The 19,773-nt window shown below is 37.0% G+C and overlaps 1 protein-coding gene across 3 annotated transcripts in view; it reads right to left on the bottom strand.

Moving 5' to 3' along the window:
* Nucleotides 1-19,773, bottom strand: part of THADA (THADA armadillo repeat containing) — a 314,439-nt gene that overhangs the window by 269,012 nt on the left and 25,654 nt on the right. For all 3 annotated transcript variants that reach the window (XM_082427608.1, XM_082427609.1, XM_082427610.1), the window contains exons 12-16: nt 19,460-19,611; nt 18,371-18,526; nt 17,526-17,648; nt 11,881-12,004; nt 1,613-1,764 (exon numbers count right to left, since the gene is read on the bottom strand). In XM_082427608.1, the coding sequence (XP_082283734.1) occupies nt 1,613-1,764; nt 11,881-12,004; nt 17,526-17,648; nt 18,371-18,526; nt 19,460-19,611 (707 nt within the window). The remainder of the gene's footprint in view (nt 1-1,612; nt 1,765-11,880; nt 12,005-17,525; nt 17,649-18,370; nt 18,527-19,459; nt 19,612-19,773) is intronic.

Genomic DNA, 19,773 nt, shown 5'->3' with positions numbered 1-19,773 from the left:
TGAATATACAGATCCTTAGAGAGATTAGGCTAGCGTTCAAAAAATGTTTTCAAGTTAGCTACATTAAAAAGCTAATTACATATTACATAGGGTATACCCAAAGAAAGACTTTGAAAATATAATACATAACTAATATTTTAAAATCTTGAATTTAAAATCTTGAATCTGGGACCATTTACTAACATACAAGCCAGACCAGATATATAACTACCAGAATCCTATAGCAAGCCATATGTGCTACTAAGTTTCCTGAATTCTGTAAGTTGTGTCTATATACCAAGCATATGTTTATCAAATTAGATACACAGAGCCCCCCTGAGGGGCCTTCATAGTTCATGTAAGGACCAGGTCTTTCATATAGGTGCTATAATATATACCTTTCCCCACTCCAGATACTCTCAAAATACTAGCCAGGAATGAGGCATAGTTATACATATGATACGAAGCTACAGTGTGATGAATGGTAAGAGGCAAGGGTTGGTGGAAGGGGAGATAGAGAAAGAGAAAGCATCTTCTTTAAAAACGCTTATAAAGTACAAAAGTTAGCAGCCTAAGCACCAAAGAAGTTTCTGCTCATCAGGGCACCTGAAAGACCACCAGGACAGGTGAACACTAGGGAGCAACTCTCAATGTGAACCCAAGTCAGAAGAGATGTCTGAGATTTTACAATGCCGTCCAGAAGCAGTGGAAACAGACACCTTAGGCTCTCTGACATGTGCTCCTACAGAATCCCACTGCATCTACAAGCTGCCATACCTAAACAGAGCCTAACAGCTAGGGCCCAGACCATGGCTCAGCTACCACCCCTAAAGGCTCCCGTGGCCTGTATACAGCTCCAACAGGGAGCCATACCAAAGCTCTAGAGCCAGTGACCCGACAGCTGCTGGTGACCTCACTGTCCTAGAATAAGCCTCAAGGGTAGAGCCAAGTACCTGGGCTATGGGGTCTCCTGAAGACCCATCCCCAAGCTTCGCCTTCACCCCTGAGCCCATCTTTGATTCTCACCCCAAGGTGGGAAGTGCAAGGCATCAGGAAGAGCATGGGGGCTGGGGATGGGGTAGAACACCCAGGGAGAGAAATGCTGTTAACCTCAAGTACTCTGAGTTTCAGTCTCAGTTTAGCTATTGCTTGTTGGAAGATCAGAAACATGTTCTCTACCTCATTTACACTAAGCTTCCCAGTCTACTATGCAGGGAGATTATCTCAAAAAAAATCAAGTTACTGTAAGTGATGTGTTTTGATCGAATATTAACATGTCCAAGGGAACTGGGGAGACCACAGTTAACTGAAATCTACCAATAATCTTGTAAACAATAAAACCTACTGCCTCCTACACCTCCCTTTATATCAAAACAATTTTTTTTTAAAAAGCAAAGCTCACTGATTTGGATTTTGTTTCTCTTACAGTATTTCCTCCTTCCCCACTACCCGTCCCTACCTTCTCCATTCCACTACGTGCAACAGGAGAGGTATTAATGATAACTGAAACAGAAGATGTAAGAAGGCAGATACAAAGAGCCTGGACAATCCACAGATTGCTTTAACTGCTGCTAAGATAGAAAGTTTTCATGCATACGCCACATTTACACTTACAGAAGAAAAGCCCAAATACCTGAAATTGTACAAATGTTTTTGGTAACTTCATTAGAAGATCAAATGCTAAAATTTTCACTTCTTCAAAAGTGCCAGTTAAACATTCCATTAGCGTTTGGAAACGACCAACATCAATATCATGACTCAGCTGATATACTGTTTGGACTCTACCTAAAAATTCAAAAAAAAAATTTTTTTTAAGTGAAGAGCAGGAAAAGGAAATCAACATTTTGAAGTTATTTGGCCAAATTTATAGAAAGTTAGTATAAGAACTCACACCTTATATTTTACCCACAATAGCATAAAAAATATTTCCAATAATTTATTTACTAAAATGATAAAATAATAAGTATTACAATTCTACAAATAGGAAATAAATATTTTTCAATAACCATTTTTAAAAATTGAAGAACAGTTCATTTACAATGCTGTGTTAGTTTCAGGTGTACAACAAAGTGATTCAGATATATATATTTACACACACACACACACACACACACACACTCCTTTTCAGATTCTTTTCCGTTATAGGTTATTACAAGATATTGAATATAGTTCCCTGTGTTATACAGTAGGTCCCTGTTGTTTATCTATTTGATACGTAGTAGTATGTATACATTAATCCCAAACTACTAATTTACGTCCCCCCGCACCCCACTAGACCCTTTGCTAACCACAAGTTTTTTTGTCTGTGAGTCTCTTTCTGTTTTGTAAATAAGTTCATTTGTATCATTTTTTTAATATTCCACATATAATTGACATCATATTTGTCTTTCTCTGACTTCACTTAATATGATAATATCTAGGTTCATCCATGTTGCTGCAAGTGGCATTATTTCTTTCTTTTTTATGGCTAGGTAGTATTCCATTGTGTGTGTGTGTGTGTGTGTGTGTGTCTACGTGCACACACACCACATCTTCTTTATTCATTCATTTGTTAATGGGCATTTAGGTTGTTTCCATGTCTTGTTATTGTAAACAGTACTGCTGTGAACACTGAGGTACATGTATCTTTTTGAATTAGAGTTTTTGTCATTTCCCGATATATGCCCAGGAGTGGGATTGCAGGATCATATGGTAGGTCTATTTTTAGTTTTTTAAGGAATCTCCATACTGTTCTCCATAGTGGCTGCACCAATTTATATTCCCACCAACAGTATAGGAGGGTACCTTTTTCTCCACACTCTCTCCAGAATTCATTATCTGTAGACTTTTTAATGATGGACATTCTGACTGGTGTCAGGTGATACCTCATTGTAGTATATATATATATTTTTTGTCACACTACACAGCTTGCGCTTGCAGGATCTCAGTTCCCTGAGCAGGGATCGAACCCAGGCCCCCTGCAGTGGAAGCACAGAGTCTTAACCACTGGACCGCCAGGGAATTCCCGCTCATCGTAGTTTTGATTTGCATTTCTCTAATAATTAGCGACACTGAGAATCTTTTCATGTGTCAGTTGGCCATCTGTATGTCTTCTTTGAAGAAATGTCTATTTAGGTCTTCTGTCCATTTTTTGATTGAGTTGTTTGTTTTGTTGATATTAAGCTATATGAGCTGTTTGTATATTTTGGAAATTAATCCCTTGTCAGTAGCATCGTTTGCAAATATTTTCTCCCAGTCTACAGGTTGTCTTTTCATTTTGTTTGTGGTTTCCTTTGTTGTGCAAAAGCTTTTAAGTTTAATTAGGTCCCATTTGTTTATTTGTTTTTATTTCCATTACTCTAGGAGATGGACCCATAAAATATCGCTGCAATTTATGTCAAAGAGTGTTCTGCCAATGTTTTCCTCTAAGAGTTTTATAGTATTCAGTCTTATATTTAGGTCTTTAATCCATTTTGAGTTTATTTTTGTATATGGTGTTAGAGAATGTTCTAATTTCATTCTTTTACATGTAGCTGTCCAGTTTTCCCAGCACCACTTATTGAAGAGAATGTCTTTTCTCCATTGTATATTCTTGCCTCCTTTGTTGCAGATTAACTGACCAGAAGTGCATGGGTTTATTTCTGGGCTTTTTATCCTGTTCCATTGATCTATTTGTCTGTTTTTGTGCCAGTACCATACTTTTTTGATGACTGTAGCTTTGTAGTATAGTCTGAAGTCAGGAAAAGTGATTCCTCCAGCTCTGTTCTTCTTTCTCAAGATTGTTTTGGCTATTTGGGGGTCTTTCGTGTTTTCATACAAACTTAAAAATTTTTTAGATGGTTTTGGCTATTTGGGGGTCTTTCGTGTTTTCATACAAACTTAAAAATTTTTTATTCTAGTACTGTGAAAAATGCCATTGGTAATTTGATAGGGATTGCACTGAATCTGTAGATTGCCTTGGGTAGTATGGTCATTTCAACATTATTGATTCTTCCAATCCAAGAACATGGTGTACCTTTCCATCAGTTTGTGTCATCTACAATTTCTTTTATCAGTGTCTTACAGTTTTGGGGGGTATAGGTCTTTTGCCTACTTAGGTAGGTTTATTCCTAGGTATTTTATTCTTTTTGATGCAATGATAAATGGGATTGTTTCCTTAATTTCTCTTTCTGATATTTTGTTGTTTGTGTATAGCAATACAACAGATTTCTGTATATTAATTTTGTATCCTGTGACTTTACCAAATTCATTGATGAGCTCTAGTAGTTTTCAGGTAGCATCTTTAGGAATTTCTATGTATAGCAACATGTCATCTGCAAACAGTAACAGTCTTACTTCTTTTCCAATCTGGATTCCTTTTATTTCTTTTTCTTTTTCTGACTGCTGTGGCTAGGACTTCCAAAACTATGTTGAATAAAAGTGGCGAGAGTGGGCACCCTTGTCTTGTTCCTGATCTTAGAGGAAATGCTTTTTGCATTTCACCATTGAGTATGATGTTAGCTGTGGGTCCGTCATATATGGCCTTTATTATGTTGAAGTATGTTCTCTCTATGCCTACTTGCTGAAGAGTTTTTATCATAAAAGTTTTACCATAAAAACAAAAGGGGGGGAAAATAAGACCTACAAAAACAAATCCAAAACAATTAATAAAATGGCAATAAGAACGTAACATATCAATAATTACCTTAAATGTAAATGGACTAAATGCTCCAACCAAAAGACACAGACTGGCTGAATGGATACAAAAACAGGACCCGTATATATGCTGCCTATGAGAAATTCATACAGATCTAGAGACACATACAGACTGAAAGTGAGGGGATAGAAAAAGGTATTCCACACGAATGGAAATCAAAAGAAAGCCGAAGTAGCATTACTAGCATCAGACAAAATAGACTTTAAAATAAAGACTGTCACAAGAGACAAAGAAGGACACTACATAATGATCAAAGGATCAATCCAAGAAGGAGATATAACAACTGTAAATATATATGCAGCCAATATTGGAGCACCTCAATATATAAGGCAAATGTTAACAGACATAAAAGGAGAAATTGACAGTAACACAATAATAGTGGGGGACTTTAACACCTCACTTACATCAATGGACAGATTATCCAGACAGAAAATCAATAAGGAAACACAGGACTTAAATGACACATTAGATCAGATGGACTTAATTGATATTTAAAGAGCATTCCATCCGAAAGAAGCAGAGTCCACATTCTTTTCAAGAGCACATGGAACATTCTCCAGGATAAATTATGTGCTAGGCCACAAAGCAAGCCTTGGTAAATTTAAGAAAACTGAAATCATATCAAGCATCTTTTCTGACCACAACGTTATAAGGCTAGAAATCAACTACAAGAAAAAAACTGCAAAATTCAAACACACAGGGGCTAAACAATATGCTACTGAACAACCAATGGATCACTGAAGAAATCAAAGAGGAAATCAAAAAATACCTAGAGACAAACGAAAGGAAATAAATAGTTTTTTAAAATTTGTTTAAAACTATTTCATTCTCTTTCAAAAAGTTATATATTATATACAAGATACCTAAGTAATTTTTCAAATAAACAAGTACAAACAAATAAATTCAGGAATACATCTTTTTAAAAAACCTTCATAAACTTTCTTGTCCTAGAATCCAAAGTCCTACCATGTCTTAGGTGAACTGACATAGAATAATCAATACAATGACATATCCTTTAAATAATTTAAAAATCCGCCTGTTTGATTTGAATCTTATTCAAATATGTAGTTTTCCCTAGGCACCCATTCAACTACATGTATTACTTGTACTTAGGTTTGGCTGACTGAAAGAATCAGAGTGGAGGATGGAAGAGGCAGTGATGTAAACAAAACAGAATGTTAGGTCTCCCTCAAATAAATATCTGAGTAGGTGGATTACTCTGTGAATTTCCTATTATAACATAGATAATCATAATTGATGGATACGTTAAGGTATCTGCATTGTCCACAGTCTATTATAAGAATATTATCCCCAGTTGTTTTTTTTTTTAATAAAGATTGATTGTTACTTACAAAAAAAAAAAAGGTTAGAATTACTATCAATATGTAATAATCATTCCAGTGTTTAATATACAAATGTGTGAACAGGTTGATTTTTTTAAAGTAACATTTAAATTATCAACCATTGAAATAAGCGATTATATTTATTGAAAAAAAAAAAAAGACATATCCTAATACCATTCCTGGGCATCAACAGTAAAGAAGGAATCTTTTTGCCATTCAGGCAAAAAGTTCAATTCATCTACAACGTGGAAAAAATCAGGCTGGCTTCACTCTTTGCCACAGCAGTATGTAGTGCTAGAAGATAGTGGAGCAATGCTTACCAAATCCTTAGGGAGAAAAGGGGTGATGAAAATCTACATATCAAAATCCCATTTCAGTATCAAGTATAACAGCAATATAAACATGTTTGAATGTGCAAGAAATTAAGAGCTACATTTTCCCAAAAACTCTTCTCAAAAAAAGATGAATTTCAACCAACAAAGAAATTAACAGAAAAACTATCACTAAAGAATGATGATAGGGCTTCCCTGGTGGCGCAGTGGTTGAGAATCTGCCTGCTAATGCAGGGGACACGGGCTCGAGCCCTGGTCTGGGAAGATCCCACATGCCCGGAGCAACTAGGCCCGTGAGCCACAACTACTGAGCCTGCGCGTCTGGAGCCTGTGCTCCGCAACAAGAGAGGCCACGATAGTGAGAGGCCTGCGCACCACGACGAAGAGTGGCCCCCACTTGCCGCAACTAGAGAAAGCCCGAGCACAGAAACGAAGACCCAACATAGCAATCAATCAATCAATCAATAAATCTTAAAAAAAAAAAAAAAAGAATGATGACAGTCACCAAATCTATTTAATTCTTAAGGCTAAGACTAAACCTATGGGAATAATGGATTTCATAGCAGGATGTGAAGAACCTTTAACATTTAACGAATTAACCCCTCGTAATACCTGAAAACATTTCTATGCTTAATTAGAGGAATGTTGCTCAATATAAATCAGCATGTGAGTTCATTTAATCTTAATTCGCAAGTTAGTCCAACCCTGTGAAATTCATAGGGCAAGCAAATGAAGTTTTTGTCACTTCAATCACACCTCTGCTCAAATCTGCCTCTTCTTTTCCCATTCCAACACCTTTCATTTCTTTATCTTGCCTAATTCCTCTGGCTAAAACTTCTGGTGCAACGGTGAATAGCAGCAGTGAAAGTGAGCATCTGTGTCTTGTTCCTGATCATAGGGAAGGGGCTTTCGGTCTTTCACCATTGAATACAGTGTTGTCTATGGGTTTTTCATGAATGTCCTTTATCATACTGAGGAAGTTCTCTTCTATTCCTAGTTTGCTAAGTGTTTATTTGTCTGAAAGGGTGTGGAATTTTGTCAATACTTTTTCTCCATTGAGATTACCATGTTTTTTTTCTTTTGTTCTAATGTGGTGTATTACATTTACTATCTTTTCTTATGCTGAAACACCCTTGTGTTCCTGGGATAACTTCCACTTACTTAGTCATGGTATATAATTCTTTTAATATGCTGTTGGATTTGGTTTTCTAGCATTTTCTTGAGAATTTTTGCACCCATATTCATAAAAGATACAGCTGTAGTTTTCTTTTCTTGTGGTATCAGAGTGATGCTGGCTTCATAGAATGAGTTAGGAAATGTTCCTTCCTCTCCAATTTTTTTGAAGTTTGAGAAGGAATGGCATTAATTCTTCTTTAAATGTTTGGCAGAATATACCAATGAAGCCACTCCCCTTGGACTTTTCTTTGCTGAGAGCTTTTCTTTTGAGAGGCTTTTGACTCCATCTCTTTATTTGTTATAGGTCTGTTCAAATTTTCTACTTCTTGAGTCAGCAATTTGTGTATTACTAAGAATTTGTCCATTTCATGTAGGTTACCTAATTTATTAGAAATACAATATAACTGTTCACAGTACTGTCTTATAATCTTTTTTATTTCCTGTAAGGTCAGTAGAAATGTCTCTACTTTTATTTCTGATTTTAGTGATTTACATCTTTTTTTTATTCTTAGTATAGCTAAAACTGTCAATTTTGTTGATCTTAAAAAAAAAACTTCTGGTTTTGCTGATTCTCTGTATTGTTTTTCTATTCTCTATTTCATTTATCTCCATTCTAATCTTTATTACTTCCTTCTTTCTGTAGCTGTGGGGTAAGTGTGCTCTTCTTTTTCTAATTCCATGAGGTGTAAAGTTAGGTTATTGATTTGAGATCTTTTTTCTTACTTAATGTAGGCATTTACAGTTATATAAATCTCTCTATTAGCACTGCTTTTGCTTCATCCTATAAGTTTTGATAAGTTGTGTTTTTGTTTTCTTTCCTCTCAAAGTATTTTCTAATTTCCCCTTTGACCCATTGGTTATTTAAGAGCTCTGCTCAAATTGGAAGCCTTTTCTGACACCATTGTATGAAAGAGCTATTACTCCCAACCTCCCAGGCAATCTATACTTCCCTGCACTTTTCTTCTTGAAATACTTTTTCATACTACTTATCTTCATCTGAAATTCTACGTATCACTTGTTGACTTACTGTCTGTCTATCTTCACTAAAGTCTAAGCTCTAAAATGGGAAGCACTCTGTTTTGTACACTGTATATCCTTGGCACTACATAAATTATTTGTTGAACAAACCCTTTTAATCTAATTGTGGAATCCAATTTTTCACCATGAATACTGTGGCATTTTATTCCAAATGAGAAAGATGCATATGGCTTATTCTTCTTGAACTAGGACATACTTGAGGAAAGGCAAAGCCATTTTAACTAATCCCAAATCACAGTCTTTCTATAGAATAATATAAAAACCTACATTAGTATTCTTGAGATAAAGATGAAGAATGAGTTTACATTTCCTATCCTGTATTTTTCAGTCATGCTTCTTTAGCCTCCTTTACAGTTAATGGGTACAGTATGGTTTGCTCTATTTACATTACTTCCCAGTTGTTTAATTAACATCATTACTCTGCCATCAGTCACTGCCCAATTATACATGGCTCATTCATTAGGAAGATGGCACAGGTTTTTCACTTTTAAAGTATATTTAAATATATTAAACTATTCTCTCAATTGAAAAATTACCAGTATAATTCAGCCTAGATATTTCCCTCACACCTAGGTGTAACTATAAATATAAGAATGCACAGAAAACTTTTTGTTAAATGGATAATCAATCACTCTCAGGTAAAACCTTACTTTCTAAATTCAGTTGTAGTACCACTGAAATTCCCTAAACTGATGGGTACTCCTGTATTCATTTTCTGTGGATGCTGTAACAAATTACCATGACCTTGGTGGCTTAAACCCACAGAAATCTATTTTCTCACAGTTCTGGAAGCCAGAAGTCTGAAATCAAGGTGTCTGTAGGGCCATGCTCTCTCTCGAGTCTCTAAGGGAGAATTCATTCCTCGTCTCTTTCAGCTTCTGGTGGCTGCCAGCATTCCCTGGCTTATAACCACAGCATGCCAATCTCTACCACCACTGTCACAATGACTCCTCCTTTTCTTTTTGTCACATTTCCCTCTGCCTCCCTCTTACAATGCCACTTGCAATGGCATTAAGGCCCATCCAGATAATCCAAGATTATCTCATTTTAAGATCTTTAACTTAATCATATCTACAAAAACCCCTAAATAAGTAAGGTTTAAATAAGTAAGGTTCACATTCACGAGTTCTAAGAATTTGGTATGGGTTTCTTTTGGAGGTCATTTTTTGTCCTACTACACTTACGTTAATCAGGTGATCCAATTTATCAAGAATAATGGGACAAACTAACATCATGTATCTCCTGTTATCATGCCCTGAGAAAGAAACTACATCACCTATGCAGTATTCTTGCCAAAAATGCATAACCTGAATCAAGTCATAAGAAAACAATCAGACAAACCCAAACTGAGATACATTCTTCCAAAATGTTAATGTCACGAAATAAGAAAATTTCCAAATTGAAAGAGGCTCAAGACGCATAACAATTAAATGCAATGTGTGATCTTAGACTGGTTCCTGGATTGTGGGGAAAAAATTTTTTTCTGTAAAAAGCCACTTATTAGGACAACTGGTACAATTTGAATATGGATTGCATATTAGATAACAGCATTGTATCAATATTAATTCCTGAATTTGATCATTGTGTTATGGTTAGAAAATTAATGAGAGGGCTTTCCTGGTGGCGCAGTGGTTAAGAATCCGCCTGCCAATGCAGGGGACATGGGTTCGAGCCCTGGTTCAGGAAGATCCCACATGCCGCGGAGCAACTAAGCCCGCGTGCCACAACTACTGAGCCTGCGCTCTAGAGCCCGTGAGCCACAATTACTGAACCCGAGTGCCACAACTACTGAAGCCCATGCACCTAGAGCCCATGCTCTGCAACAAGAGAAGCCACCGCAATGAGAAGCCCACGCACCACCACGAAGAGTAGTCCCCTCTCTCCGCAACTAGAGAAAAGCCTGCGCACAGCAATGAAGACTCAATGCAGCCAAAAATAAAATAAATAATAAAATAAACAAATTTTTTTAAAAAAGAAAATTAATGAGAGAGAAACAGTGAGGTAAAGCAAATATCACAACAGAATAACTTATGAATCTAAGTAGAGGGTTCATGGCTGAACTACTCTTGAAACTTTGTTGTTAGTTTATTCACTGAACTATTCTTGAAACTTTGCTGTTAGTTTCAACTTTTTCAAAACAAAAACTTGAAAAAAATGGTTTTCTTCAAATGAAGCAAGTCTGTATTAACAGCAAATAACTGCCAAAAAATTATACTTTGCTTAAAAATTTAAACTAAAAAAAAAAAAAATCCAACTATAGTGTAAAGCTTCCTGGTCCTTTGGCCATTCCCTCCAAAAGAGCAGTACATTTTCCTGTTTGTCCACCATCAAGGAAGACTGAGCACAAACAAGAAATCATCATTAAAATACACATACATTCATGTATGGAGATAAAAAGAATCATTTCTTGTCAAAAAGGAAAATAAGGGCTTCCCTGGTGGCACAGTGGTTGGGAATCCACCTGCCAATGCAGGGGACACAGGTTCGAGCCCTGGTCCGGGAAGATTCCACATGCTGCCGAGCAGCTGAGCCCTGTGCGCCACAACTACTGAGCCTGCGCTCTAGAGCCCACGAGCCACAATTGCTGAAGCCCGTGCATCTGGAGCCCGTGCTCTGCGGCGGGAGAGGCCACTGCAATGAGGGGCCCGTGCAGCGCAGCGAAGAGTAGCCCCTGCTCGCGGCAACTAGGGAAAGCCCATGTGCATTAATGAAGACCCAACACAGTCAAAAATAAATTAATTAATCTTTTAAAAAACTTTAAAAAAAAAAAAGGAAAATAAAACAACGCAAAGAAGGAAGTTAAATATTCATCCTGTTGAGTACCCCACAGAGGAGATACAAAGGGTATGATTAAACCAGAATGCCTGGAAATGACATCCTTATATTGTCTTTCCAAAACCAGATTCAGACTTATGAAACAGACAGCATATAAGGGAAACCACATTTTAACCACAGAGACTCACTGAGGAATGTTATACGTAAGAGAAACTATTATTATTTTAATTTTTTAAACTTAGAGAACAGATTGGGCACTATCCTAAAATAGCAACATACAAATTAGGGGAGTGAGGGCAGCAACTCATCTCATAATAAGCATAATCCATGAAAACTCTAGTTTTGGGTCAGCAAATAACAATCACTGAAAAGTTTCTCTCCCTTATGCCCCTTACTGGCAAACTGAATTATGTCCAAATAAGAATTATATAATGAGACTAACACCTCCGATAAGAATCTAAACAAAAGACAACAAACCTGAAACTTCAAGTAAAACAAAATATTGAAAAAGTATGTTTTGCAAGAAAACAAATACTTTCCCCAAACATGATTGAAAACTTACCTTCTGGCACAGGAAATACTTCAGCTATTGAGCCTAAAATGGTTAAAGCTGAAAATCTAGTTGGGTAGGAAGAGCCAGGAAATAATGCTTCAAAAAGACTGTTGCAAATGGATGACATGAAATTCTAAAAAAAAAAAATTACAGTAAGTATAATTGAGCTAACTCACAATAGGTTACCTTGAAAGTATCACTACTATTACTCTGAAGAGTGAAGTTTTTTCTAACTTAGAGAGAAAAGATTTTTTAAAACAATACTAGTTGTTCACTTTGCTTGACAATGCAGATTGGCACCCTTGACCATGAGCTCATGACTTCAGTGAACCCTATCTTTATAGAGTCAACAAGAAGTACGGAAGAAAATGAAAACACTAATTTAAAAAGATATGTGTGCCCCCATGTTCACTGCAGCATTATTTACAACAGTCAAGATATAGAAACAACATAGTGTCCAAGGATGGACAAACAGATAAATAAATCAGACAAAAAAAGACAAAGACTGCATGATCTCTCTTTTATATAGAATAAAAAAATTAAAAACAAAAACAAAAACCAACCTCATAAATACAGAGAACAGACTGGTGGTTGCCAGGGGTCGGGTGGGGGAGGATTTGGAAAAATGGGTGAATAGAGTCAAAAGATACAAACTTCCAGGTATAAAATAAAATAAATAGGCCATGGGATGTAATATACAGTAGAGTAGAGTGACTATAGTTAATGCTACTACATTGTATATTTGAAAGTTGTTAAGAAAAAAAACTTTTTCTAACTTTGTATGGTGACAAATGTTAACTAGACTTAATGTGGTAATCATGTCCCAATATATACAAATGTCTAACCACTGTGTTGTACACCTGAAACTATTATGTCAATTATACCTGATTTAAGTTTAAAAAAAAAAAACAAAACCAACAACAAAAAGAACAATTCTAAATGTAGTCCAGACCAGAAAAAACATTTTTCTGGTGAAAACATGATCCATTCTGCCCTGACTTGTGTTAAAGTTGAATGAATGTTGATTTTCTTCACCAGAAGCATTCAGGCATCAAAGGTATATATACTTTTTTTTTAAGTTTTAAAATGACCAAAGACATATCCAATATATACTACTTGATACATTTGATAAATACGTGGTATTTAGCTATAATGACATATTTCATGACAAAGATCTAGCTATTCCACTGTCTTCTATCTGCCTCTCTGAGACTCCTAGTCTACCTTTCTGTTTATACAAATGATTAGAAATGAAAACTTTTAGTAAAATGCAACTAAAAAAAGCAATGTGGGAAATAGTTTATCCAGGATAAAGTCTTCTTCCTCTAATTAAAAAAAATAATAATAATTTCTCCATAAGACCAAAGGAAAAACATATAAGGAAAAGCTGTGATTCTCAAGCCTCTCATACACTGCTATGCCCTGACAACATATATTTGTAACTAAGCAGCATATAAGCAGCCCTAGTCCCAACCGTCTTTAGATAGGATTCCTGCATTCATTTCCTTGGTCAAGGACATACAATCTTGGGGATTTATCCTGTAGGCCTTTACAAGCCCTAAATAAGAGTTTACTAGTTTATTAATTCTATTGGGTTTCAAAGGAATAGGGTAGTTATTGAAAATATCCTAAACTAGTGTTAATTATAAATGAGTAGTATAATATTCACATTAAATGGCAACAAGTTCATCCTTTAGGATTTATCTTATCCTAACTGCAGTGTCAATTATATTTTCAGATATAGTTGTTCTTTCCCTCAACTAGACTGTAACCACAATGGAGGCAGGAACCACAATTTAGACATTTATGTCCTGAACACAGTGTACTACACACAGAGTAAGGGCTCAATATATGCTTAGTCCCTTTTAATGGCTCTTGGTGAGGATTCCAGATACCATGGCCTAGCATTCAAAACTCTCGGCTACCCATCCCCAAATTGATTTTCTAACTCATTTCCCATTATTCAATTCCTCTGTCCGGGGACTTCCCTGGTGGTCCAGTGATTAAGAATCTGTCTTCCAATGCAGGGGACACAAGTTCGATCCCTCGTTGGGGAACTAAGATCCCACATGCCATGGAACTCGCGTGCCGCAACTACTGAGCCCGAGTGCTCTGGAGCCCACGTGCCACAACTAGAGAGACCGTGTACTCTAGAGCCCGCACACCACAACGAGAGAGAAGCCTGCACGCCGCAACAAAGAGCCTGCGCACTGCAACGAAAGATCCTGCATGCCGCAACTAAGACCCGACACAGCCAAATAAATAAAATATTTTTTAAAAAAACAAATAGTTAAAAAAAAAAAAGGACTCTGTGCTTCCAATGCAAGGGGCATGTGTTTGATCCCTAGTCGGGGAACTAAGATCCCACATACTGTGGGGCGTGGCCAAAAAAAAAATCCTCTGTCCCTCAAGTATCTTATATGTCATTCATACTAGTGAATTCACCATTCTCCAAATTTTCCCTGTACTCTCTTACCTCCAAGCCTTCCCTCAAGCTGGCAGTAGGGAAGAAACTATTCCGGTTTGGTTGTCCAGAGCAGATCTGGATTGTAGTCAGGCTCTACCACTTCCTGGCTGAGGACCCTTGGATAGTTTGCTCATTCAACTTTTCCAAGCTTCACTTATCTCACTTGTTAAGTGAGGATAATAATGCCTATCTCACAGTTTCATCATTAAAGATTAAAGGAGAACACGGATGTAAAGCATTTTATACTTGAAAGTACTCTAGCTAACATATTTTTAAGTACTCTAGCTATTATTTAGGTATGAAATAACCTCCTTCACTAGACTAGAAGACACCTTCTCCCACTCATAGCCTTCTCTTCTCCCCAGCACTTAGTCTGTTGACTGGCACTGAGTCCACCACACACCGCACGCGACACCCACTATTCTAATGACGATGATACAACAGTTCCAAAGTTGCAACCTCCAAAAGCCACAAGAGCCTACAAGTGGGAGAAAATATCAGAACTATGAGACTGACTCAGATCAAGACTCTAAAGGACTAGTTTTCAAAAAATACATATTCATAAGCAAAACGAAGAAACCACGCATACACGAAAATTCAGAATGTCAAACCACAAAATCAGTTTTGTGTTTCTAAGTACCTAATTGAGATTTCACAAATGTCATTTTATCTCCTGCAAAAAGAAGCAAGGTGTTTCTGAGATCTAGCAATGATCTAAAAAGGGCTAAAATATAACTGTTACACACACACAGTAGATGCTCAATATATACTCTAGTTACTTTTAATGATGCCCAGGAAGGCTTTTTAGAGTGATTCAGAGTTTGCAAAGAACATTTCTTGTTTAATCCTCAAAACCAACCTTTTCAGAGAGGTTACTCATCCCACTTATAGCTAAGTAGACTCATGAAAGTAAGCCAAGTAGTCAGTGGCAGAATTGCTTACTAATCATGTCAAGTTTAGGTTGTGAGTTTCTCATCTTTTGTTGTTGAGAGTTTACAAAGATGAAGCTGATTTCAGCCTTTGTATAGGAATGTTCTTCTTTAGATGATTTTTAACCTTTAGTAGGTAGTAAGTACAGCATGGTTCCAATATATCATTTATTATACTTGTTTCCCTAAATGAAATAAAATAGATGAGCTCTGTCCTCTATCTGGGTCTTAGGAGAAAATAAGCATCTGCTTCTGAGAGGAAAGATTTGGAGTAAGAAACCACTGAAAAGCTCATTCTGTTCCGATGGACAGAAATTGAAGGTTGTCAAGTTGAGCCCTGGCCCAGACTGGAGCTGCTATATCTGGGGATCCATCCATGACATTAACCTGGTGCCCTGAAATCCAGTCCTATTCTTCAAGTTCACTCCAAAACAGGATAGAGAGGAAGCTCTGTAACTGGACCATGGGCCAGGAGTCACAAACATCAAGCCACTGTTAAGTCACGTTAGACGAAAGGGGAAACAGGCTCAGATGCAGCAGTCATCTACCCCGGGGAGGGGTGGAGGAATCAGGGCTGCCAACTACCTTTTTTTAAAGTACTAAATTCATCTGGCTCACATAAGCTGTAAAACATCGAGGTTAGCTCATTAATGTAATTCTTTTTTTTTTTTAACATCTTTATTGGAGTATAATTGCTTTACAATAGTGTGTTAGTTTCTGCTTTATAACAAAGTGAATCACCTATACGTATACATATATCCCCGTTATCTCCTTGCTCTTGCGTCTCCCTCCCACCCTCCCTATCCCACCCCTCTAGGTGGTCACAAAGCACCGAGCTGATCTGCCTGTGCTATGCGGCTGCTTTCCACTAGCTATCTATTTTACGTTTGGTAGTGTATATATGTCCATGACACTCTCACTTCATCCCAGCTTACCCTTCTCCCTCCCCGTGTCCTCAAGTCCATTCTCTACGTCTGAGTCTTTATTCCTGCCCAGTCCCTAGGTTCTTCAGAACAATTTTTTATTTTTTTAGATTCCATATACATGTGTCAGCATACGGTATTTGTCTCTTTCTGACTTACTTCACTCTGTATGACAGTCTCTAGGTCCATCCACCTCACTACAAATAACTCAATTTCGTTTCTTTTTATGGCTGAGTAATATTCCATTGTATATATATGCCACATCTTCTTTACCCATTCATCTGTCGATGGACTCTTAGGTTGCTTCCATGTCCTGGCTATTGTAAATAGAGCTGTAATGAACATTGTGGTACATGACTCTTTTTGAATTAGGGTTTTCTCAGGGTATATGCCCAGTAGTGGGATTGCTGGGTCATATGGTAGTTCTATTTTTAGTTTTTTAAGGAACCTCCATACTCTTCTCCATAGTGGCTGTATCAATTTACATTCCCACCAACAGTGCGAAAGGGTTCTCTTTTCTCCACACCTCCTCCAGCATTTATTGTTTGTAGATTTTTTGATGATGGCCATTCTGACTGGTGTGAGGTGGTACCTCATTGTAGTTTTGATTTACATTTCTCTAATGATTAGTGATGTTGAGCCTCCTTTCATGTGTTTGTTGGCAATCTGTATATCTTCTTTGGAGAAATGTCTATCTAGGTTGTCTGCCCATTTTTGGATTAGGTTGTTTGTTTTTTTGATATTGAGCTGCATGAGCTGCTTGTAAATTTTGGAGATTAATCCTTTGTCAGTTGCTTCATTTGCAAATATTTTCTCCCATTCTGAGGGTTGTCCTTTCGTCTTGTTTATGGTTTCCTTTGCTGTGCAAAAGCTTTGAAGTTTCATTAGGTCCCATTTGTTTATTTTTGTTTTTATTTCCATTTCTCTATGAGGTGGGTCAAAAAGGATCTTGCTGTGATTTATGTCATAGAGCGTTCTGCCTATGTTTTCCTCTAAGAGTTTTACAGTGTCTGGCATTACATTTAGGTCTTTAATCCATTTTGAGTTTATTTTTGTGTATGGTGTTAGGGAGTGTTCTAATTTCATTCTTTTACATGTAGCTGTCCAGTTTTCCCAGAATGTTATTCTATAACAGACTTCAAGTCCAGCACTGGTTCCGCAACTCAGGCTACCTTAAGAGAAGTTCCAAAGCACTAGAAGGAATATGTAAAACCCAGCTTGAAGGAAAAGAGCACAGAAATACTATTCACCAAGAGTATTTACTTCTCTTTAATGTTTATTCAAAATTGTTTTAGGTTTCTTAAAAATCTGTATATCTAGAAATCTATCACCTACCTTATATTGCTGTAAAGATACAGAAGGGTGCTGTCTGGTTAACTGATTCTCTGGTTCATGTTTGGATTTACTTTGTTCCAGTTTATAAAGTACCTGAGAACTTTCCTGTATCCTACAAAACAACTTTGAGAAGAAGAAAAATGAAGCATACGTGAGCCACAATAACCTTAAACATCAGCTTGAAAGGCAAAGGAAGAACTTTCTAAATTCTTTAGACTAAAACTTCAGGCAAGGGGAGTACTGGTTTTTAAACTCAGTATTTAAACAGTGTTTCTTTTTGACAGAAAATTAACCTTTACGTTTTAAAAACCAAAAACCAAACATTACTGCAAATCAGAATCCGGTCATAAAGCCACAGTTCTATTTCCCTTAGGTTGGCATGAACCTAAAGATGACATACTCACCTCTACTCTGTACCAACTCTTCACCCCAGAAGTATGTCAGGTGATTAATTCAAGCTGAATTATTCAATAATGACCATTTCTTGAGGCACTTACAGGAACGATAAAAATACAAAGACATCCTTCCTCCTCTTACTAAAGTTTTCTTAAAGTACCTTATAACCTGAAAACTCCAGTGCTAGATTTTTTTTTTTTCTTTCAAAAAAAGAGTTCAAGGCTGATTTATTACACCAGAGTGAAAGGACTTTTCCCTCTGGATTTTAACCTCAAATATAAACTTTATGGAATCACAGTACAAAGCACTCGCAGAAGGGCCACGAAGAGTTGTGGTAGTCCAATCCCATGGCCCTTATTCCCACACTCTCCTCAGATCTGGGCTCTTTTTAAAAATAATTCCAGAGCAAAGTTCACCACTTTCCTACACTTTCTGAAGAGAAATTTTACCTTTTTAAGAAGAGAACAAATCTGTTGCCGCACTCCTGGAGACTGACTGTTAAGATTGTATGTGATAAAGAACTGAATGCACTCCATTTCTTCTGTGGAAACAATTTCTGTGCTTCGATTACTTTCACAAAGCAAGCCTAATGTATCGATCCGTACCTAAAATACACCAAGCAATAAAATGTTAATTTTTCAATGAAATAAGCAAAGCCTAAACCACTTGACGGGTTTAATTATTTACACAGGCTACCAAAGGTGGGGGGGGAGGGAAGGTAAACCTCAGTTTACCCATGTGTACTTCAGAAAGGTTCCATAATCCCAAAGTTCCTGTGGTTATTTCCTATAAAATTATTTTATTAAATGTGTAAATTGGATATTTTATAAAAGTCAAAAATCTTAGAGATTCTTATTCCACAGTAATGCTCAACTTCATTCTTTTTTCTCAGTGACCACTCTGCCCCAGGACCACATCATCTCACTCTCCAATTACTGTCTTGAACATCTCACTGGTTTCTTTTTGCTCCCACTCTGGAAACTCATCTCTGTTTCCATTCATGCCACTTCCTGGCTGAAGGCAGAGTGGCTCTGCTTCCCAGTTACCAACTGGATAAAATCTGAAGTCTTCAACCAAGCATTGGAGTCTTCCATAAAATGGACAAAATACTCCACTCCAGCCAAACGATGTCTTTAGTCACCCTTCAGCCCTTGTTTACTGTGTCCTTCCATTTTGAGTAGGCGCCAGTGCTTCCCCTCCTCAGATCACATTTATCACTTTCCTACTCAACCACCATCTATACTCAGATCAATCTCTTCTTCTAAGCTTCCCCAGTCTTTATGCATAAAGGTACACTTGTATCTGCACTGTCTTCTAAGAGTTTCCAGTTGTCTTATGCAGGTTTCCTTATTCTCTCAACTAAACTTTAAGTAGCCTGAGTGCAATGTTTATACTCTTCCCTTTCTATTCATCCTTCTTATGGAGCCCTTAAAACAGTGCTGGGCATAATGTAGGGGCTTCTATATCGCACTGTTAAATGAATAAATGAATCAGGGATCTACCGCATGTATGAATTCCCAGTTATTTTGTTTACTTACTTGGCAGTGCTGATGAATTAAGCCTTGCTTTATTCTTGCACTGGACACAAGGTCCCTCCAGGCATCAGTTGCAGACTGAAGATGTCCATGAGCTCTAGCTGTTCGTAGACAAGCCATCAAAGCTCCCAGAGCCCCTCTGCTGTCATAAGACCCTAAGGATGGAAAAGATTACTCTTGGCTCAAAACACAGTAACAAAGACCACCACTGTGCTATTTAAAAACTAGAAAATTCACATGTTTCCAATTAACATTTCAAGAAACAAAAATCATATTTTAAGCTAAATTCTAACATGAATTAGTGTTTCTATTATAAA

The sequence above is a fragment of the Balaenoptera physalus genome, assembly GCF_965194825.1.
Source record: "Balaenoptera physalus genome assembly, chromosome: 15".
NCBI classification, from domain to species: Eukaryota; Metazoa; Chordata; class Mammalia; order Artiodactyla; family Balaenopteridae; genus Balaenoptera; species Balaenoptera physalus.
The sequence above is the reverse complement of the archived record's forward strand: the minus strand, read 5'-3'. Positions and strand labels throughout refer to the sequence as shown.